General features: G+C 39.3%; 1 protein-coding gene across 1 annotated transcript in view; it reads right to left on the bottom strand.

Moving 5' to 3' along the window:
* The window catches only part of ERICH3 (glutamate rich 3), a 123783-nt gene that overhangs the window by 90716 nt on the left and 8600 nt on the right, over positions 1-24467 (bottom strand). The window contains exon 2 of the mRNA XM_081490209.1: positions 1722-1815. Within this exon, the coding sequence (XP_081346335.1) occupies positions 1722-1815 (94 nt within the window). The remainder of the gene's footprint in view (positions 1-1721; positions 1816-24467) is intronic.

The following is a 24467-nucleotide window of genomic DNA, read 5'->3' as shown; positions in this document are numbered from 1 at the left end:
ACCTTTTTCATGAATGCATTTTCTAAAGGAAGAAAGGGGTGTGGTTACAGAAAGTGTGCTCGGAATTGTGAATAAATCAGTTACAGACCTTGAAATGTGTTGTCCATGGGATACTATGTCCCGTTTATCCAATCAGGAAAAATTGTTGAGAACTTCCTGTACTGCCCCTCCCTCAGCAATTAACATTGTTATTTCTCCCCGATTAGACTGGAAGCTCTTGTAAGGCAGAAGTTCTTAAACTTGAGATGAAGAATCACCTGGAAGACAAGCTAAAAAAGACTGATGGGCCCTTCTCCAGTTTCTGACTTAACAGATCTGGGATGTTTTGTTTTGTTGCTAAGTTGTGTCTGACCCTTTGTAACCCCATGGACTGTGGCCCACCAGCATCCTCTGTCCATGGGATTTCCCAGGCAAGAATACTGAAGTGGAAGAATACTGAATTTCCTTCTCCAGGGGGTCTTCCCTGATCAAACCTGTGTATCCCGCATTAGCAGGTGGATTCTTTACCATCTGAGCCATCAGGGAAGCAGATCTGGAGTGGTGCTCTAACAAGTTCCCAGATAATGCCGAACACTCCCGATTCAGGGACTATATTTGCACGACTGCTCTAGAGAAAGGGCTGTGTTTTTGCTGTTTGAGTTGCCATGTATATAATTGGCATTCAATAAGTGCTTGTTAATGATGTTGATAAGAAATACAAAATCCTTCGCATTTCATACAAAGCTCACGGACTATTATCCAAAGAAGCAGTGTTAATAGTAACCACGGTAATTACAACAACCATTTCTTCTACATCTCTAATTGTCACAACTCTGAGTTCTGGGTATCATTATCTTCATTATCTTTCTTCAACTGAACACTTTGGACCTGAGAAACTTAAGTGTTTTGCTGAAGATTTTGTCTTGTAAATGGCAGAGCCAGGTTTCAGCCAGGTCTATCTGATAACAAAGCCCCAGGAGACTAAAAGCAAACTCTCTGAGATCTACCCAGACAGAGTGCCAAGCACATTAACAACAATTCGAAATGCAATGCATATCCTTTCAACACCATGGCAACAAGAGTTAAGGAAACTCACTGTGTTTTAAGAAAGTAAACAGCTAAAATCGTTAGTCACACTTTTTATAACCACACCCCTTACTTTGAATGGAAAACTATAGTATTTTTTTAAGGTTTTCACATTATAGACATTTAGAGAAGTAGAAATTTTCTGGAAATGATAGTTTTGGAGCTAATGAAAGACACTAATGTATCAATAAACTGTCACATGAAATGAAAGAGTTTTTAAAAATGTAGAGGAAAATTTTAAACTGTTCATGTCTTCCACATCATATTCTGTGATTATTAAAAACGATATTTTTTTCCTGAAGACAGTAAAGACTTCTCTATCCTAACTCCCTAATAGTTCCTGGTTTATACAATATGTTCAATAAATATGTGTTGAATAGATGAGTGAATAAACAAATGAAATAAGTTGTAGGAAAATTATAGGGATTTTCCTTAATAATTTATAAGTTGCCTTAGCAGCCATCCTGACCTCTCTTCTCATCTTTTGAAACACAGACTCAAATAGATAAATCAGAGCTTTGGAAAGGAAGTAATTATTCTAAAATGAGGGAAGGGAAAAGATGTCATTGTTAAGCTCAAAGAGGAAACTAGAAAAGATAGGGAAATATTGGACTTAATGAAATAAGAGGGTAGGTAGAAACAAAACCAAATCTTACCAGCCCTGATCTTAAGAGATGCCGCCTTATCCTTGTATTGTTAAAATATCCAGCCAGGTGTTTATCCGTGAGACTATTATACGCAGCAAGTAATCTAGAACAGAAAAATGAAACCATTAAGGTTTTATGAAGTGTTACTTGATAACCAAGGAATTCTTGACTCTCATTCCCAAACTGTGCATTATCATTCATTCATGCAGCCAGCCAGTCATTCGTGTATGTGTTTAATAAACAGGTATTAAGCACCTATTGGGGTTTTCCCTGGTGGCTCAGATGGTAAAGAATCAGCCAGCAATTTGGAAGACCTGAGTTCAATTCTCGGGTTGGGAAGATCCCCTGGAGGAGGACATGGCAACCCACTCCAGTTGGAGAAGACTCTTGAGAGTCCCTGGGATAGCAAGGAGATCAAACCAGTCCATCCTAAAGGAAATCAGTCCTGAACATTCATTGGAAGGACTGATGCTGAAACTGAAGCTCCAATACTTTGGCCACCTGATGCAAAGAGCCAACTCATTAGAAAAGACCCTGATGCTGGGAAAGATTGAAGGCAGGAGCAGAAGGGGATGATAGAGGATAAGATGGTTGGATGGCATCACCAACTCAATGGACATGAGATGAGTTTGAGCAAGCTCTGGGAGATGGTGATGCACAGGGAAGCCTGGTGTGCTGTAGTCCATGGGGTCACAAAAAGTCGGACACGACTCAGCGACTGAACAACAACAAGCACCTATTGTTTTCTAGGTTTGATGATAAGAACTGGGAGACAGTTTGATGCCATTTTATCCCACAGACAAGTATGGAAATCAGATGTGAACTATTAAATTGGTTGTGAAAAATCCAATAACAGAAAAATACAAAAAACCATGGGGACACAGAGAAGGAGATCAGCAACTCCTCTTGTCAAGAAAGTCTTCTTAGAACTTCCATAGTGGTCCGGTGGTGGGGAGTCTGGCTGCCAGTGGGCCTGACCCCTGGTCCACATGGATCCACATGCCACCAGGCAACTAAGACCTTCCTTAAGAGGCTTGTCTCGGGCGGTTGCAAGATGAGTATCTCTCCACACCTGCCCACCAGAATCTTAAAAGCTTAGATAGAGGCCTTAACTGGGTTCAGTCATGTACAGGGTCAACAACACATTGCGCTCTCAGGTCTGGGGCATACATTCCATGGATGGAGGGTAGGGGGTGAGGAGCCTCTGATTACCCAGGTCCAGCTTGAGGTGGTCACATGCTTTCAATAACCTCATTCAATACCTCTGCTAGATTTGAAGACCAGGATGGCACATTATTTTCAGTATCCTTACTGATGCTATTTATTATGTATTTAAATAATGATGTGTTCAACACATGAAGATACAATTTTGTTTGTGACACATTCTTACTGGTATAAGTTTCTAACTAGCTTAAGCTCGGCAATTTAGAAGTAGTAACTTCCACATATATAGCTAGACAATTTCATTAATTCCACATCCAGAACCAAAAAAAGAGAAATTCATAGAATTACAGTTGATTTTTAGGGTTTTTCACTTAAAAGAGGACAAACTGGTTCCCTGGTCATATGCTACACCTTGGTAGATAGTCAAAATAAGGGTATAAATCAAAGTTTGAAACTATGTTTTCTAAGTTTTAATCTATCCTTCATTAACTGTTATCTTACAAAAGCAGGTACACTATACATGTACACATATGCATGCATGTGCATACACATATATATACATATACATAAATATGACTATGTGTATATACATAGAGAGACACAGAGAGACAGAGACATAGGGAGTGAAAGAAAATACATAAGCCTAAACACAGCCCTAACATAAAGCTGTCCTAAAAAATGCATGCCCTATTACCTGCCACAAAGATTAATAATCTATATGTTTAATGAACAACTGATCCTTAACTTAAACTTATTCTGAGACCAGAGCAGGGACGCATATTATAGAATGAAGTAAATGTCATTAGCAACCATTTTATTTAGCTATTTGCACTGCCTTAATTACATGGAGATGGTATTGGTGACCTTTTCCTGTCTCTTTTCTCCTTAATGCCCACCTCGGGAAAGTTCCATGCTGTTGAATAGTATGGAAAGTTTAATTTCGTACCACAAAAGAGAGTGAAAAGCATTTACAAAGCTCAGAAGCCAAGGTGCCACATGAGAGTTGCAGATGCGTGAACAACTGCGGAAACCATTATTTCATTGGGTTTACATAAAAAGACAACCTGAGGGCCTCCGTAATGCACACACAAAACCAGCCCTGGGTAATGCTTTGAAACCACCTTTTAAATGAACTGTCTTGGTGTCCTATAGTTCATCAAAGGTTTCCTGTCTCCAAAAGGTCAATGTTGTATCCCTTACCCTTTCTGAATCTCAGAATACCTTTTCAGCAACTCATTTCAGAAAGGTGAGCAGATGTCTCTCAGTCCTAACAATCATGATTCCACAGTTCACAGATTCTTAAGATAAATCATTAGACTGATATCATATATAGTCTTTTGTCTGTTTTTCAGGCTCACATTTTAAAAAATCAATAGTTTTGGAATAACTGTGAGTGCTAAAACCCTGATTAAATGTAGTAGGGTCAAAATGTTAAGAAAACGTGAACCTCAACTTCCCTATTGACAGTTAAATATCCCATTCTTTTCATTTAGACTTTGAAACATTTTTAATATTTGGGTCTTAATAAGAAAGCTTAGCCAGCTTTGGCACCATCTCATTCTAATTCTGCCTTCTCTTAGGCTCCTATTGAATGAGTATGTGTCTGTGAGGCCCCTCCAATCTTACTGAGATGTGGAATAGATCTAGGCAAGTTGAAATCTTTGCACACATCAGTTTTCTCACCTTCTACTTTTTAGGAAAGATTGAGGGCCCCTGGTTGGGATGCCATGTGTAAAGCATCTCTTCCCATGACTATGAATAATAACCAGCTGGGTCCCCCCAGGCTCAGTCATTTCTTTTTCAGACAATGCCTTAATTTTTTTAACTGAAATTTTAGATAAATGAATTGTTTGCTAACAAGAAACTACACTAAATTATATACAGATTTAGTAAAATGGTTGTTATGGATTGAATGTATGTTTCTCCCCAAAATTCATACGTTGAACAATTCCCTGGCAGTCCAGTGGTTAGGACTCTGAGATTCCACTTGCAGTGAGCATTGGTTTGATCCCTGGTCAGGGATCTAGGGTTCCACAAGCCCAGTGGTGCTGCCAAAAATAGAAAAAAAAAAATCACAGGTTGAAGCCCTATTCCCCCATGTGATGGTATTAGGAGGCAGGGCCTTTGGGAGGTGGCTAGGTCATGAGGGTGGAGCTCCTATGAATGAGATTAACACCCTATAAAAGAGACCCGAGAGAGCTCCCATGTCCCTTCCACCATGTGAGGACACAGCAAGAAAATGGCCATCCACGAACTAGGAAGCAAGTTTTCACCAGACACTAAATCTGCTGGTGCCTTGATCTTGAATTTACCAACCTCCAGAACTGTGAGAAACAAATTTCTGTGGTTTATGCTGTCATAATACCAGTTTATGGTATTCTGTACAACAGACTGAACAAACTGAGACAGCAAATAATGCAAACATTTCTACAGTCAACATATGTATGTCACCCTCATTGTGACCATCAAGCCCCCTTCACGGGGAGAGGGTAGCCATCCCATGGCTGAGTCACAGCCATGATCTGTCTCATTGTTTCCATTCTGTTTCCCTTTACAGGTCTTGGTATGATTTGCAGCTTCCTTTTGCATGTATTCAATTACAAGATTTACAATTACAGCCACACTTAGATTTAGTAGAGCGCTTCTGATCTTTCTGCCTTTGTTCTCTGCACTCACTGCCACTGGTTCTGCCCCCCAACACACACACACATTGTTTCCTTGCACCCAGCACAACCCTGGACCAGACGAGGTCACCTCGCCTGGGTTGGGATTGTGCTGCATCTTGAATATTCCACTCTCTTGTAAGTTACTGTCAGTATCCATCAAACCTGGACTTCCTGGTCACCCACATCAGCCCTGTGATCCTCTCCTGCTCCTATCCATAAGATCAACAGCTGTACTGGTCACAGTGACCACCTGGCTACTGTGACCACACCACTCACATGCCATGCTGTTTACACAAAGGCCCATAACTAACTGGCCAAACCAATTTGTTGGCTTCTTTACATGATGGACAAGATTCTTTATCCAACCCCAGTACACTGGGTGGGGAATGACCCACTTTCTGGCTCAATGCACTGGGAAAACTGTCCCCCAGGAAACAAAGCAACTCTACGATGGTTCCTGTTTCCCCCCTTTCAGTCTGCACCTCCCCATTCCTGTGGTGCCTGAGTATTAAGGAGCAGCTGCTGAGTCACAGGGAGAGTGGCCTTCCCAGCTGCAGCCTTTCAACATTTGACCCTTCAACCCTTGACTCCTGCCTCCCACCATGTCGATGATATATTCAGGGCTCTGAACTAAAAAGGTCAGTTCTTATCAATCCATCTTATCAATCCAGTTCTTTCCATCTGCCCCTTAGAGAGTCTGTCCCATAGAAAACCAGACTAAAAGGAAAGGCACTATAATATGAATCACAGACCATTTACTGAGTACTGACTATTTTCAGGGCATTCTGTACTGCCCCAGGGACCCAGAGATGGCACAGACACTGTACTCATGGAGCTCCAATGGGAGGCTATGCATGTACATAGGTGTGTGTGTGTGTGCACGCACGCTTGATTTCTTCCCGTGTCATAGGCTAATTCTTTCACAAATAGTTACTGAGTGTCCCCATGTCAGACACCATGCCCTCAGCTGGGGAAGGAGTGTGGAATCTCTGTCCCACTCTGCAGATTACACTTTCACATCCATAGTCCCACTCGTCTGCTTCCAGGCCTCAGGAATGTGAGCAGTATCTGTTATAGCTCTTCCATGTTCTTAAAATGGAAAAGCTCCAAAACAGGATTATTGCTTAAGGTGGGTCAGTCCAAAGAAAACATGATGAGAGTAAGGTATCCTGGACCACACTGATAGAGGAATCTCTTGAACCCCAACACCCACTCCCAGCATGCCAGTCCCCACGCTGTCTTACTTCTGTAGAGGGAAGGATGTAGGGAGGGAGAGGGATGTAGTGGTGAAGACTCCAGCTTCAGTCCAATCTGGTTTTACCATTACTGGCTCCACAACTGGGAGCACATGACTTAACCTCCCCATGCCTTGATGATTCTGCCTTCCACAAAACACTCGAACAGTCACACATTTCAGTCAAGTTCCTTGCTACTTTATAACAAGGATCACCTTTCCTTCAGTTTCCAATAACATATTCCTCATTTCTGTCTGAGACTCCATCAGAATGGCCATTGCCATCCATATTTCTACCAGTGTTCTGTACTGTGATGTGTTGTGTAAGAAGACGGATGCTTCCTCTCCTGCTCCCTTTTCTTTGACTCCTCATGAGAATCACCTTTAAAAGCCCCTTCAGGAGAAAATATTTTCACACCATATATATCTGATAAAGGGTTAATATCAAAATTACATAAAAAATCCATATAACTCAGTAGCAAAAGCAAACAAAATAAAAAACAAAAACACAGATAATGAGATTAGAAAATGGGAAAAACACCTGAAGAGATTTTTTTCCAAAGACTTATAAATGGTCAACAGGAACATGAAAAGGTGCTCAGCATCATTAGCCACCAGGGAAATGCAAATCAAAAGCACACTGAAATATTATCTCACACCTGTTAAAATGATTCTTATCAAAAAGACAAGAGATAACATGTTTTGCCAAGGATGTGGAGCAAAGGAAATCTGTGTGCACTGTTGGTGGGAATTTAAATTGGTGCGGCCACTGTAGAAAACAGTATGGAGGTTTCTCAAAAAATTAAAAAATAGAACTCCCATATGATCCAGCATCCCACACTTGGGTACATATATAACGGAAATAAAATCATTATCTCAAAAAGGTATCTGTACCTCCATGTTCATTTGGAGCATTATTCATAATAATCAAGACATGGAAACAACTTAAGTATGCATCAATGGAAAACTGGATAAAGAAAATGTAATATACACACACACTTGAATATTATTCAACCATTAAAAAATGAGGAAATCCTGTCATTTATGACACAAATGGACCTTGAAGATAGTCAAGTGACATAAGCCAGAATGTGAAAAAGAAACACTGTATGATCTCACTTATATATGGAATCTAAAAAATCCAAACATAGAAATACAATAGAATGGTGACTGCCAGGGGCTCAGGGGTGGGAGAAATGGAAGAGATTGATTAAAGGGTACAAACTTCTGATTATAAGGTGAGTAAATTCTGGGAATATAACACACAGCATGGTGACCTAGCAAGATTATGCACAAAATCCTTCAAGCTAGGCTTCAGCAGTACACTAACCAAGAACTTCCATATGTACAAGCTGGGTTTCGAAGAGGCAGAGAAACCAGAGATCAAATTGCCAACATTTGTTGGATCATGGAGAAAGCAAGGGAGTTCCAGAAAAACATCTATTTCTGCCTCATTAACTATGCTAAACCCTTTGACTGTGTGGATCACAACAAACTGTGGAAAATTCTTAAAGAGATGGGAATATCAGACCATCTTACCTGTCTCCTGAGAAACCTGTATGTGTGTCAAGAAGCAACAGTTAGAACTGGACATGAAACAACTGGTTCAAAATTGAGAAAGGAGGATAATACTATTGTATACTGTCACCCTGCTTATTTAATTTATATGCAGAGTACATCATGCAAAATGCTGGGCTGGATGATGTACAAGCTGGAATCAAGGAGTATTTACACCACAGAAATTGGCAAACACTACAAGTCAAGTCTCTTTTTTTCTTTCTGAAAAGCCAGTTTATCAGCACACCACTGACTAAATTTAAAAATAAGTAGCAAGGTATATAACATGGGATAAATAAAATGATTCATTATATGAGCCAACATATAGAAATATGTTTTATATACTTTTAATTCAGAAATTGATCTTTTGTATTTAATATTTGACCAAATGGCCTCATATTCCTATTTAACTTTCTCCTATCCCTAACAAAAAAGCCATAAGGACTCCAACAAATACATCGACATTTTTCAGCAGCATTTCAATCAGGAAATTTTAAGCAAGATGTCTCTTTACATTGCAGCAAATGGAAAGATTCAACTCATCTACCAATTTGGAAAAACTGATTATACCATTGTATGCTCAACAGAATCACTGAGACTTAGGTGAATGAGCACAGTTTTATTACTAAGGATGAGAAGCCTAATCAAGAGGTGCTTTGCATTTCAGAGGTCACTAAATCTGCAATTGGTAGAGTTTGATGGTGTCCAAGGGGGGCCTATATCAAATCTCCACTGCCAAGGCAGGCTTTCAGCCAGATAAAATGTTTCCTCAACTCACATACCAAGTGCTTGTACTGGGAAAGCAAGTTAAACAAACCACAGGATATTATGGCTTGATTGCGTTCACGTTACAGTTCATGAAGAATGGAGCACAGTGCACCAATCCAAATGTCTCTCTTTCTGTCCATCAGAAAAAAATTTGCAAGAATCCACTGAACTCCCATTCCACGAAGAAACTCATCACACTCAAGCCAGCCAACCAAATCAAAGATTTTGAATCACAGTAAGACTCTTAGCAAAGAAGTTAATAATATCTAGATGGAAACAACTTCCCCAAATAAAATATTTGAAAGCAGCACTAATAAGTAGAAAAAGCTTTCTATCATTAAAAACTGCAAGTTTGTTATTTAAGAGTAGGAAATTTAAGAAATATGTGACCTGACACCTTAACTCTTAAGAGGTGCAATGATTTTCCCGCAATTACTTAAGGCAAATATATCTATAACACTTCCTGCCCAAAGTAAATTTAATGAGATTTAAAAAAAAAAAAAGGATAAGATTTGGAGCCAGAAGGCTTGAGGTCAAATAATAACTCTACCCCTTAAAAGATGTCTGGCCCTGGAGAATTCAATCTTCTTCCCTTTACAATTATTGTCACCATGAAGTAAAATGCTGTGACTGCTTCCTGAAGTGGATGATCTATGCTTATGGGTCTGGAAACAGATTTACCTGGAGCCCTTTCCAGGTGGTGCTAGTGGTAAAGAACCCACCTGCCAATGCAGAAGACATAAGAGACACGGGCTTGAACCCTGGGTCAGGAAGATCTTCTGGAGGAGGGCATGGCATCTCACTCTAGTATTTCTTGCCTGAAAAATCCCATGGACAGAGGAGCCTGACAGGCTACAGTCCATTGGTTGCAAAGAGTCAGACATGACTGAAGTGACTTAGTACAGCATATTACATCACTGGATTACAGAAATTCATATGTGAAAAGGTCTGGTCAACTCCCTCATTTTATATTCAGGAAACTGAGGTTCTAAAAGTAGAACCTGCACTGATTCATTAGTACACTCAGATCCAAGTCCTCACAAAGAAAATGCAGAATGTTGCAGGAGTTCCCACAAAATTGTTCCTATCCTTTTCCTAGGGTCTTTGTCTTGCCTTCCACCAGAATTTCTTCCATTCCTGTTTAATCACTCCATTTAGATCCTTACAAGATTCTTCCCTGTACACTTCTCATCTGTTGTAGTATGGAGCCAGGTCCACTGTAAATACCCATCCCAAACTGGTTGAATGAATGGTCAATCAGTTAATAGAAATCAAATATATTGGTCCAATTCCTCAATGTATAACCTTTACAAAAAAATCATGTGGAAGAATCATAACATTTCTTCTGCTTCAGGATAAGAACTGAAAACAATCTACAACAAAAGAGATTGAAGAGCATGTTTTACATATTTGGACTTTTTTTAATGCAGAATGCTCAGTGTGGATGAGCACACATCGCTGACAGTGTTAGTGTTGTTGTTTTGGTTTTGTCAAATAAGTGCCTTTGTGGTGTGCTTCAAAGTCACATTAGAAGAAAAGTTCCCAGGGAGGCAAGGAAAAAACACCTTTAGAGGAAACTTGAAGAAAGACCAGTACAGAAGAGCAATTGACATAAGGGTCAATTATTTTCCAACCCTTTATAAGAAAACTCTGCCAACTAAAATTAAACCGTGAGTTTCTGCTGCCTGACCCTTTATAGAGGGCGATTGGACTGATATCATATAAACGATTTTGTATTACATTCTTCGTTCTTTTTTATTTGCATCCAAATCTGCCATATTTCAGCAATTATGCTAAATATTGATTTACAATTTCTCTCAGTTTATTCTAATTAGGCATCCGGATGTGATCCATCAGGTTATTTTATTTATGGCCTTAATATTAATAGTGTGGAGTGACTAGTAAAAACAAAGCTAGTCTCTAAACCATGCTGACTGCTGGCAAGATAGTTTTTGACCTGTTTTTGGTTATGGGGAGTTAGCAGGGCTGAGACACACTAAGGTTGACTAACTGTCTATAAGAACTGACTTGAGCCACCCAGCTCTTCTCTGGAGACTTAAGAATTTTATATCTTTTAATAATAAGCCAATTGTGGCCATGTCAAAAATATTCATTAATAGAAGAATAATATCCAAACTAAGGGAGAGGACTAGGCTGTTTGGAGGAAAGGTGACTAACAGGAAAGTTCTAGAAACCAATAATTTTTATCACTAGTATTTATTGATCACTTCCTTTTTTGTAGTGCACAGTAAATTTTCTATGTTAGTTGTTGTTGCTTAGTCACTCTTTGTGACCCTGTGGACTGTATCCTCCAGGTTCCTCTGTCCATGGGATGATCCAGGCAAGAATACTGGAGTAAGTTGCCATGTCTTCCTCCAGGGGATCTTCCAGACCCAGGGATCTAACCCACATCTCCTGTGTCTCCTGTATTGGCAGGTAAATTCTTTACCACTGAGCCATCTGGGAAGCTCAAACTCTCTATATAACATGCACTGTATAACATGCACTGTATATTTTAACTCTCAAAACAATCCTACAAAGTACTGTTATCCTTCCTTTTCATAGATGAATAATTTGAGATGTAGAGTAGTTATTACAGACAATTAGCTCACAACTAGTTAAAAGGCATATTCTGAAATCAAACAAGGGGCTGTGTGCTTTAATCACTAAACTGAACTGTGCTCTATGAGGTACAACTGCCCCACGGAGCTCAGCCTGGAGAAGGAAAGGCATGTACAGTGTCAGGTAAGTGCACAGTCAGCCTGTAAAAGGTGCTAAGAAGGCAGGACTGTGACAGGTGATGAGTGAAAGTTCAGGGAGAATATGTTAGCTCAGTAAAAAGAAAACTGTTTAAAAATCAAAGGAAGGGCCTGTAAGATGGTGTGCCCCACGCTTTGTGACAGCAGTGAAGAGTTTTAACAGGCAAATGGTACAACCAGATTACCCTAACCTTCCTTTTAACACCAAATTCCTCCTGTTGTGTCTTAAGGAGGCAGAGTACAGTAGGTAGTTGAGAGTCTGACCTCTCTAGTCTGGTTTCTTGAGTTTGAACCTTACTAGACTAGCAATCAGAGGCAAGAGTTACAGTACAGTACAGTTCACTCACTCAGTCATGTCTGACTCTTTGCAACCCCATGGACTGCAGCACACCAAGCTTCGCTGTCCATCACCCACTCCCAGAGCTTGCTCAAACTCACATCCATCAAGTTGGTGATGCCATCCAACCATCTCATCCTCTGTCATCCCCTTCTCCTGCCTTCAATCTTTCCCAGCATCAGGGTCTTTTCTAATGAGTCAGTTCTTTGCGTGAGGTGGCCAAAGTATCGGAGCTTCAGCTTCAGCGTCAGTCCTTCCAATGAATATTCAGAACTGATTTCCTTTAGTATTGACTGGTTTGATCTCCTTGCAGTCCAAGGGACTCTCAAGAGTCTTTTCCAACACCACAGGCAAGGGTTAAATAATGGAAATAATAATAGTGCTATTTCAGAAACTCAGAGCATCATATCGTTCAAGCTTTACATAGCATTTAGCCAGTACATAGAAAACGCTCAGTGAATGTTAGAAGTTACCATTGATTATACTCATCCCCTCTCATCATCACTTTAAATAATACTATATGGGTTAACTCTAATTACTTCTTAAAAACTTCCAGCATGAGTACTTTCTACCCATATTTAAATTTCCCCATTGGCAAGCATGGCTTCCCTGGTGGCCTAGATGGTAAAGAATCTGCCTGCAATGCAGGAGACCTGGGTTTGATCCCGGGGTCAGGAAGATCCCCTGAAGAAGGGAATGGATACTACCCACTCCAGTACTCTTGCCTGGAGAATCCCATGGACAGAGGAGCCTGGCGGGCTACAGATTATGGGGTTCCAAAGAGTTGGATACGATTGAGTGACTTAGTACACATGTACATTGGCAGAAAAATCTTCCTTAGGGAGGCTATGCTCAAAATCTACTTATGCCTATTTGTTCCTCAAAAAGTGGTTAATCGTTATCCTCTCAGGAAGGGGTTCCATAAATCTAAATAGTATATTTTTGAAGTGAAAAAGTCAGAGTCCTTAACTGTCCTTCTTCTGTATTAAAACTCCATGAGAGCATTAACTTTGTCCTACTCACTAGAACCTAGTACTCTGGTTACACGGTACAATGGCAACTACTTTTTGAATATACAGATATTTTTGCTTTTTTGTATACCTTCCAATTCTTTCTAGTTGTAAATACCCATTTTGAATTAAGAAGTCAGAAAACTAGTCTTTCAGAGAGGAAGGATCTGAAAACCCTTCATGTTATTCCACTTGTATAAAAACCAGAAACCCAAGTCAAAGAGGTAACTTCCAGGAGTGGGGAATATTTTCTGAAATCCAGTATGGAGGTAATTGTCTCCTCTATTTCATTAATATCCTACTTGCTTTACTCCACTGATCCAAGTTAGGATACAAAGTATTGCAAGTAGTATATTGCCACTCCTTGATGTCATAAATGATTGCATTTGGGAAGCTTCTTTATTCCCTTAATCTGAAATTGTCTATGGTAACTCTCACTCAAATTACCTATTCAAATTCACTAAAAGAATATTGAACTTTGATTCTATTGGCTTCTGGATGTCCATATTTTCCAAAGCTAGTTGTATGTTTGCACTTAATATTCAGCCCTTCTCCTGGGTCAGTGATAATCACGGTAGACAGCTCTAGGCGTGGGACCGACCAATCAGTGAGCAATCAACTGACACCTGTCGGTAGGTCCCACAAGCCACTGTGCACTGGACCAAAAAAAAACATGCTGTGTTCTCTAATGTACTTTGAGAATATCATATGAGGGAAAAAACTAAAACTGTTATTAAAGAATTTCTGCAAAACTTCTGTTGTTTATGTCCCCCAAAGTCAGTTTCGCAAGGGCTGGGTTTCTTTTTAAAATGTCATGCTATTTCTAATCATTTTCAAGACCATGTCACTAGTGGGTTGTCCACTCACCCCACCATCTGGATTCAGAAATATCCAGCTTAAGTCTTATATTGCTACTTTTGCGTTTTGAGTTTTGACAAGTTGTTTAATCACAATTATCCTCAATTTGCTCATCTGTAAAAGGGGGGAAATAATAGTGCTTCACCCATAGAACTTCTGTTAAAGATTAAATAAGATAGTGCCAATAAAGCACTTAGTACAGCACATGGCATCATTTGCTGCTGTAGTGTTTAGCAATGTTTTATTCTTAAAGGAACCACATATACACCTGTGCTCAGGTAGGGGTAAACACACCATGCTTTGTGATCACAGAGGAGGTACATCAAGAGTTGAGAGTAGAGGGACAATTCAATAAAACAGGAATGAAATGAAGTCTGAGCCAGTAGAAGGAAGTCTAATAAATGCTAGGCTATGTGAAGAGAGGGTGAAGGAATTTATATCAAGACTCTTCTAGGAAGAGGGAATATATGCAAAAGCTCAGGGATGAGAGAGCACCTTGGTTCCAGACTTTACCTTGTAGTCCTGCCAGGTTCTCCTCCTGCCCCAGATGGAGCTTCCATTTCCACATCCATTGCATACACACACATACACACACACACACACACACACTCTTCCAGAGCCTCCATGGGAAGCATGGAGGATTTCACTGCTTCAAAGGCCAGAGGATAAAACTGAGAGGAGGCTGGTCAGCACACCTCTGAGGTTCATACAGTTTTATGCAACAGGGGGCTTATTAGGTAATAGGCCTGGGCTGTTGAAAGGTTACAAGGGATCTTTGAGGTCTTTGCCCTCAAAGTACTTAAAAACCAACTGAGGAAATACAAGCATACCTCAGAAGTATTGCAGGTTTGGTTTCAAATCACTGCAATAAGGTGACTATTGCAATAAAATATTATAATAAAGTGAGCTACATGATTTTTTCCTTTTCTGGTGCATAAAGAAGTTATGTTTACAACCTGTATTCTATTAAGTATGCAACAGAATTATATTAAAAACACCTTTATTAAAAATATTTTATTGCTAAAATATACTAACCATAATCTGAGTCTTCAGAGAGTAATCTTTTTGCTATTGGAGGGTCTTTCCTTGATCTTCATTTTGGCTGCAAGGTGGTGGCTGCAGCAATTTCTTAAAATAAGACAACAATGAAGTTTGCTGCATCAATTGAATTTTTGATGAAAAATTTCTCCATAGCATGTAATGCTGTTTGACAGTATTCTTTGCTCATCTGTAAGATACAACTCCTCAGCCATTAACATTTTACCATGAGATTTCAGCAATCCAGTCACCTCTTCAGGCCACACTTCTAATCTCAGTTCTCTTGCTATTTGCACATCTGCAGTGACTTTCTTCACTGAAGTCTTGAACACTTCAAAGTCATCTACAAGGGTTGGAATCAACTTCTTTCAAGCTTCTGTAAATGTTGGTATTTTGACTCTTCCCATGAATCACAAATATTCGTAATGACATCTAGAGTAGTGAATACTTTCCAGAAGATTTTCCATTTATTTTTCCCTGACCCATCAGAAGAATCATTATCTATGGCAGTTATAGCCGTATAAAATATATTTCTTAAATAATATGACAAAATTGAAATTACTATTTGGTCCATGGGCTACAGAAAGTATGTTATATTAGCAGGCATGACAACAGCATTAATGTTATCATACATCTCTGTCAGAGCTCTTGGGTGACCAGGTACGTTGAAAATGAGCAGTCATATTTTGAAAGGAATCTTTTTTTTCTAAGTAGTAGATATCAGCAGTGAGCTTAAAATATTCAGTAAACCATGTTGTCAACAGATGTGCTGTCATCCAGGCTTTGATGTCTCATTAATAGAGCAGAGACAAAGTAGATTTCACATAATTCTTAAGGACTCTAGGATTCTCTGAATGGTAAATTAACATTGCTGCTGCTGCTGCTGCTAAGTCACTTCAGTCGTGTCCGACTCTGTGCGACCCCAGAGACGGCAGCCCACCAGGCTCCGCTGTCCCTGGGATTCTCCAGGCAAGAACACTGGAATGGGTTGCCATTTCCTTCTCCAATGCATGAAAGTGAAAAGTGAAAGTGAAGTCGCTCAGTCGTGTCCGACTCTTCACCACCCCATGGACTGCAGCCTACCAGGCTTCTCCATCCATGGGATTTTCTAGGCAAGAGTACTGGAGTGGGGTGCCATTGCCTTCTCCGAAATTAGCATTAGCTTCAGCTTGAAGTCACCAGCTGCATTAGCCCCTAACAAGAGAATCAGCCTGTCCTTTGAAGCTTTGAAACCAAGCATAGACTTCTCCTCTCTACCTATGAAAGCGCTAGATGGCATTTTCTCCCCATATAAGCCTGTTTTTATCTACAATGAAAATCTGTCATTTGATGTAGCCACTTTTATTAGTTATCTTTGCTGGATTTTCTTGATAACTTACTGCAGCTTCTACAATAGCACTTGCTGCTTCACTGTGTACCTTTATGTTACAAAGATGGCTTCTTAAACCTCATGGACCAATTTCTGCTATAATAGCTTCAAACTTTTCTGCAGCTTCCTCACCTCTATCAGCCTTCATAAAAGTGAAGACAGTTAGGGCCTTGCTTTGGATTAGGCTTTGGCTTAGGGAAATGTTGTAGCTGGCTTGATCTTCTATCCAGATCTCTATACAGCAATACAGCCGTTTCGTTTTCTTATCATTCATGTGTTCACTGGAATTGCGCTTTTCATTTCCTTTAAGAACTTGTCCTGTGCATTCACAACTTGACTAACTGTTTGGCATAAGAGGTCTAGCTCTTAGCCCATCTTGGTTTTTGACTTGTCTTTCTCACTAAGCTTAATAATTTCTAGCTTTTGAGAGATATATGACTCTTCCTTTCACTAGAACACTTAGAGGCTATTGCAAGGTTATTAATTGGCCTAATTTCAATATTGTCATATCTCATGGGGTAGGGAGGCACAAGGAGAGGGAGAGAAATGAGGGACCTTCTGGTTGCTAGAACAGTCAGAACACACACAACAGTTATCAATTAGGTTTGCCTTCTTATATGGGCCAGTTCATGAAGCCCCAAAACAGGTACAGTAGTAATGGCAAAGATCACAGATCATGGTAACAAATATAAGAATGAAAAATTTGAGACATTGCAAGAATTACCAAAATGTGATACAGAGACACATAGTGAGCAAACGCTTTTGGGAAAAAAAAAAAAAAAAAACAGTGCCAAAAAACTGCTCCATGAAGGGTTGACACAAACCTTCGATTTGTAAAAAATGCAATATGCTTGAAATTTGATAAAGTGAAACACAATAAAATGAGATATGCCTGCAATGGCAGGACATTCTGATGTGCTATAATCATAATAGCTTATCATACTTGGCATACATGATCTCATTTAATCTTCAAAACACCCTATGCATGAGATTTTTAACCCCATTTCACAAATAAGTGAACTATGCCCACATAGGATGAGTATCCCAGGAGAACTGAAATCAGAACTGGATCTTGAATGACAAGTCAATTGTTGAGGGAGAAAGTAAATGTCAATGGGTGATGACGGGGGTCAGAAATGCTGTCCAGACTCATGCTAAGTAAGGAAAACATTATATACAAAATGTCCCAAAGAGATAGAACACAAATCCCCAGTACTCAAGTTGAAACTTGTTAAGTATTTACCATGGAATTAGTGCAATTAAAGAGAGTTGAGTTCTATAGTATTACTAAATCATCAGTTAAGTTACGTATTATATGTCAAATAGGCTTCAGTGGGCTGTCTTGGCTTAGAAGTCTGGTCATTGTTTATATTTGACCTTGGAATATAATCTCATATAGATGCAAAGAGCTCACTTAAAAAAAAAAAAACGAAAACACAAAACCAGCCACTAATGAGGGCAACACCAATAAAGTTACCCAGCGTGTTGGGTGGGAAAGGCTAATATAATCAACCTCTTTAAAGATCATCTCATTCCTCTAAAATGTAATTCTTATGTGCAGTAGTGAGGTTTAAAATAGTAAGGACATTCAGTCAAAGGTTAAAGAGGTTGACTAAATCTTAAATGATCAATCATTTTTAAAAAAGTACTTATAAAATTTCACCAGTCCTTCTAGCATTTATCAATGTCAATGTAATGATGCAGTTTCCTGAGTTTGTCCTTAGTTCTTGAATTAGATAGGAAAACTAAGTATTCTGGAGAAGTAAAAATGCTCTGGGTCAGAGTTTCCATCTTATAAAAATTCCCAGTTGTCCAGATCATGGTTTCTTTAAAAGGGCAGTTTCATTTTCAAGGTTATGAATAGGTAGATCATTGCTAATTTTCATTGTAAAAATCCATGACTTTAAAAACAGGTTACCATTTAAAATAAATTAGTTTAATTGAACAAGAAAGTGATTTATGGACTAGAAATACATTCCTTATCTTCCTTCTCAGTTAGTTTAGTCTATTTCTACTTATTTTGAGCTGTATATTTACATATTTTTGGTTGATATACTTCAAGAATGAAATTTTAAGGATTTGACAATCTTATAATGATCACTTCATAATATACACATATATAAAATCATCATCATTGTTCACCTTAAACTTACACCAAATTATATTTCAATAGGGCTGGAAAAATAAAACCAGAGTAAAAAACAAACGGAGAAAAATACATATGCAGCATATGCTTTGCACAAAGATCAAAGTAAATACACAACAGCTGCCATTCATTGAGTCTGTAACATGTGCCAACATTCCTGCAAGGGAGGTATTTATATTTACCCCATTTTTTGAAAGAGGAAAGTGAGACACAAAGGAAATTGACTTTCTTGAGTTCACATAAGGCACAACTGAGATTCAAACCTATATGTTTCTGACTCCAAACATGCTCCTCTTTCTACTGTGGCATGTTTATTTCCGAGTTTCCTCTTGGAATATCATTTCTTTTCATTTAGAGAAACACAAAAAAATAAGGACAATTTTCACACACTTCTAATCCTGCAGATACTTCAAACCTTTGCTTGTTTTCCCTTTGAAACGTTCCCGCCTTCTGCCCACACTCCCCAGGACAATTTCTCAATGTTCTTCAGTCCCACCCCGCCAGCTTCCTTCTTGAGCTGCCCTGCTCCCTGTCACTTGGGATCCCTGGGACTTTGGGATCAGTTCTTCCTCCTTGCTCTTGTATTTGGCCCTGAAACCAGACTTCTTCCCTTCTGAGTCAATATTCTCACTAAGAACTGGGACCTCAAACCCCTCTCTACAGACTGTAGCCTGAGATTAGCCTCGCCCACTCCTTAAACCTACTTCCAATTCTGGAAGATACCAGCCAGGGTTAAAGCTTTCAGTCTCAAGTCTGATTGAGGGGAAAGGAGAGTTTGTAAGAAAGAATTTAACAGTGATAACCTTATGTAAATCCCTATGAATTGTGGTGAAAAGGTGATTTGCTGGCAGTTAGAGACAGAGAGTCTAATTTCAAGGAGAAGAAACACTCAAACTCACTTTTAAAAAGATTTTGGAGATGAACAGAGATAAATCAGAAATTAATTTCTGACTTAGAATTAAAGGCAAAGATCTTTCAGTTAAAAAAGGAAATCCTAGTGCACACACTTGGTATCATATCCAAGGTTCTAAAAACTGAGCAAAAGAGAGTCTTGAAAGGGACAAAACCAAATTTGAAGTATTAACTTCTCAGGTAAGCCAGATTTTGCTTGGTTTTACAGCATCCTTGCCTGCTCCTAAGGGTTTGTCAACTAAATAAACAAACAATGTTGTCTTCTCTCACTTATTCAAAGTCACAACTGGCTACTCTTACCCTGGCAATGATGATTGTACTTATAATACTGTTTTTAGAGAATGCTTTTTACTTTTCTTAAATGTGTCCAGATATCTTTTCTCCCCTCTTTCCAAACACTTCCCCCAAATTTAATCTCTCCAGCATACCTTGTCCAATTAATCCAACTCTACATCTGGCTCAGGACTTGGGTATGGTAGTTCTCCTACAGAAAGCTGGGCTTACTCACATATGTTGCATCTAAGCTCTCAGGCACTCAGTTAGCACATTAACACTTTCTATGTGCTAGGCCCTGTGCTAAATGCTTTAAAGTATTTCATTCAATCCTCACAAAACCTACAAAGGAGACATGTGTTCCACAAGGACGAAAAAAACAAGTCAGAGACATGATAGAGAATTTACGTAGGGTCACACAGCGGCTATGTGGCGAATCTCAACTCAGGTTACCCATATCCCAAGCCAGACAGCTCATTACTGAGGCTCTGCACTGGACACTGTTGACTGGCTCCCAGAAACCTTTCCCAAACCATTCTCCCTTGTCTATTGCCCGCAGAAGTGAGGAAAGTCAAACCTATTCTTTCTTTCCCACTCTGGTAAGTAGGCATGTTCGTTGATGCTGTTCTCGGGCAACAAGATATAAAGGAAAGTCTAATGAAAACTTTTGGAAATGTTTTCCTCCTAGATGAAAAGAAAGCCATCTTTTTCTTTACTTTCCTTTGTATTTTTTAAAATTTGTTTATTTCTAATTGGAGGATAATTGCTTTACAATATTGTGCTGGTTTCTGCCACACATCAACATGAGTCAGCCACAGGTATGCAAATGTCCCCTCCCTCTTGAAACTCCATCCCACCTCCAACCCCATTCCACCCCTCTAGGTTATCACAGAGCACCAGTTTGAGCTCCTTGCATCATACAGCAAATTCCCACCGGCTATCTGTTTTACATATGGTAATATATATGTTTCCATGCTACTCTCTCAATTCGTCCCACCCTTTCCTTCCCCTGCTGTGTCCATAAGTCTGTTCTCTATGTCTGTATCTTCATTGCTGCCCTGCAAATAGATTCATCAGCACCATCCTTCTAGATTCCATATACATGCATTAATATACAATATTTGTTTTCTCTTTCTGACTTACTTCACTCTGTATAATGGGCTCTAGGTTCATCCACCTCATTAGAACTGAAAAAGTCATTTTTTTCATCTATGTTTTTCCTTTCAGTTTGGGATGGTTTTATAAAGCTATTGTACATGGATCTAGGATGGCCATTTTGGTACCATAAGGAAAAGACCAAAAAAATTTAAAATAAGGACCTTGATATGATAAAATAGAATCACCTACCTCCCAACTACTTGTGAAATAAACAGTAAGTGTTGTTATAATTTTAAGTGAAAGTGTTAGTTGCTCAGTTGTGTCCAACTCTTTGTGACCCCATGGACTATAGCCCGCTAGGCCCCTCTGTCCATGAAATTCTCCAGGCAACAATACTGGATTGGGCAGCCATTCCCTTCTCCAGGGGATCTTCCTGACCCAGGGATCCAACTCGGGTCTCCTACATTGCAGGTAGATTCTTTACCATCTGAGCCACCAGGGAAGCGGATTTGGCTTTCTGTTACTTGCCAATGAAAATATTCCTGTCTGATAACTACTAATCACCCTGCTGCTCTACTGCCCAAGGATGGCAAAATTCAAGGAAGGTCAGTGACTTTTAAATCTGTTTTTAAAAATAAAACTTACTATTCAGGTCTTTTCTAGAACTCAAATGACTTTCTGGAACTAAATATGTCCTGAATATGATAACATAGTAAGCACTCAGCAAATATTAATTGAATTGATGAGCAAATGTACTCTTGGCTTCTGCTGCTGCTGCTAAGTCACTTCAGTCGTGTCCGACTCTGTGCAACCCCATAGACGGCCCACCAGGCTCCGCCATCCCTGGGATTCTCCAGGCAAGAACACTGGAGTGGGTTGCCATTTCCTTCTCCAATGCATGAAAGGCAAAAGTGAAAGTGAAGTCGCTCAGTCGTGTCCGACTCTTCACCACCCCATGGACTGCAGCCTACCAGGCTCCCCTGTCCATGGGATTTTCCAGGCAAGAGTACTGGAGTGGGTTGCCATTGCCTTCTCTGATGTACTCTTGGAATTTACCATAAATGGTCACTAAAATAGATGACATATGTCAGCAATTACTGAGCTAAATCCTAGGGATATTGGACAAACACAAGATATAGACAGGTGTGGTCTATACCCTCACAGAGTTTTCAGTTTGTAACAGAAGTAGGAAGACAGCTGGAACACTATGAGGGCAGTGCCCATATGGTACTTTAAAACAGTCGAGTCTTAGAAACAGCTTTTTAAAAAAAGAGAGCTTTGTTAGTATCACTTAAAAATAGGAATATTCCACAGAAAAATGGAGAAGAAAGAAAATGACCAAAACGATTATTTATAGATGGGAAGATTTCAAGCAATTTTCACTTCCCTCTTTGAATTTTTCCACATAGAAAAATTTCAAAATATAGATAAGTATAAGAAGGAAAATAAAAAATCTATTGTGTCACTAGTACCAAGAGATTTGAGATCCTTTCTAAGTCTATTATTCTAATTTACAGCAGATTAGTTTTATTTGAATCTAAGCAAGAGAAACAATATTATTGTAAATATCTTGGAGCAAGCTATAAAGAGAGACAACTTCTTAAAATGAGAGCCACATAAGATTCACAAATATGAAATATTATCATCCACGGTATATAGAGAATGCCAAATTAACTGCTAGTATAAAACATTATGATTCAATTCAATTTAAAATCCTTAGCTTTTAATGCTGTTTCGTAACTACTATGTGCAATTTATATTGTCTGTTTAGTTCCCTGCTGTATCTTCTTTTGTTGCAATATTTTGCCCTAAGAATTTTCATTAATTTATAAATGTTTATTACTATTATAAGAAAATAATAACTGTCATAGAAAAATGGATCACCAGCTTCAAATGTTCAATTTTCTATCCCAAGTAGTGTCAGACATGGAGAGGTGGGGAGTAATTTGATTACTAATCAGACTTAACAAAAGAAAAGCTCAATACTTACCAGTAGAGATCATTGACTTATTGCCTTAATTATTTCTCCTCACTTAGTCCTTTCATCATATTTTCTGCTTGCTTTCATTTTTATCTCCCTTTTTGAATTTCTGGCTTCTAATCTCCACTCCCTATGCCCCTCATATTGTTAAAGCACTTATTTTCAGTGATCCTACATGTATCATAAAAACCATCTTCAACTTTAGAAGGACCAAGTGGAAAAAAAAAAAAGCATCAGGAGTTGCAAACAGGTAGTATCATTGTGGTAGAGCTTCCATAACAAAGTACGGCAGACTGGATGGTTTAAGCAGAAATGTACTGTCTCACAGTTCTAGAGGCTGGAAGTCCAACATCAAGTTGTTAACAGGGTTGATTTCTTTTGCGGGCCATGAGGGAAGGATAAGCCCCAGCCTTTCTCTTGGGCATACAGACGGCCATCTTCTCCCTATACCTTCTCATGGTCTTCTCTCTGTATGTACGTGTCTGTGTTCTAATCTCCTCTTCTTATAGGGACACCAGTCATACTCGATTGAGGCCCACACCATTGGCCTCATTTCAGCTTAATTAACTCTTTAAAGACCCTACTTACAAATATAGTTATAGCTGAAGTATTGGGTGTTAGGACTTCAACATAAAAATTTGTAGGGAAGGGACAGACAAAATTTAGCCCCAAACACAGCTATAAACAGAAAGATGCTCGATTTAAGTATGTAACATGGACTTAGACAGAGGTAACAAAGACCATGCTTCCTGGGTTCAAAGAAATGCGAGCTACTGCACTTTGAATTATCTGTGCTGACAAATGGAAAAGGATCACTGATGAGCCATCAAAACAGGAAACAGATACCTCCTGGATCCCACCACGTCTGTGCAGGGAACTGGGATGGATGACAAGAGGATAATGAAACTCTCCAAAGACAGTCCCCAGAGCATGGGGCACAAGAAGAAACTGCACCTCGTGGTAATCTGCCCATAGACAAAAGAGTTTACCATACAAAAGGGGCAGGAGACAAGAAGAGGAATAGTGAGACGGGTCCCACCGGACAATGAGAAATTATTTAAAAATCCCAATCCATACACCTACACTTGAAATGTTCTTCACTTTTTAAGTACATTTCTTGTGGCTCACTATAAAAACAACAATTTGACAACAATTCTCAAAAAACCTTTAATCCTAATACTGACCAGAATCTCTCTAAAGCATGATTTTTCAAGCTGTGGCTATTGAACTTGTCACATCTTTTTCTCTTTTCTCAGGAAAGACATTAATCCAGAAAGGCAAGCTCCCAGGTGGATAAGTTTAATTCAAATATATTTTCCGATACAACAAGGCACAGCAATGGTCTTGTCAATGAAGGATGTGTTCCCTAACTGGGAGTCCTACAAAAAGAGTGATTTGGTGCTTCTGGCTAGTGAAAGAACCAAAAGGCTTCTGCTGGGATGGAAACTAAGGTATAATGCAGTATTACATTTGGGTTGGGGCTTCCCTGATGGCCCAGATGGTGAAGAATCTGCCTGTAATGTGGGAGATCTGGGTTCGATCCCTGGGTAAGGAAAATTCCCTGGAGAAGAGAATGACTACCCAC

This window comes from Giraffa tippelskirchi, chromosome 5 (genome assembly GCF_054371585.1).
Source record: "Giraffa tippelskirchi isolate mGirTip1 chromosome 5, T2T-mGirTip1v1.2.pri, whole genome shotgun sequence".
In the NCBI taxonomy this organism is placed as follows: domain Eukaryota; kingdom Metazoa; phylum Chordata; class Mammalia; order Artiodactyla; family Giraffidae; genus Giraffa; species Giraffa tippelskirchi.
The sequence above is the reverse complement of the archived record's forward strand: the minus strand, read 5'-3'. Positions and strand labels throughout refer to the sequence as shown.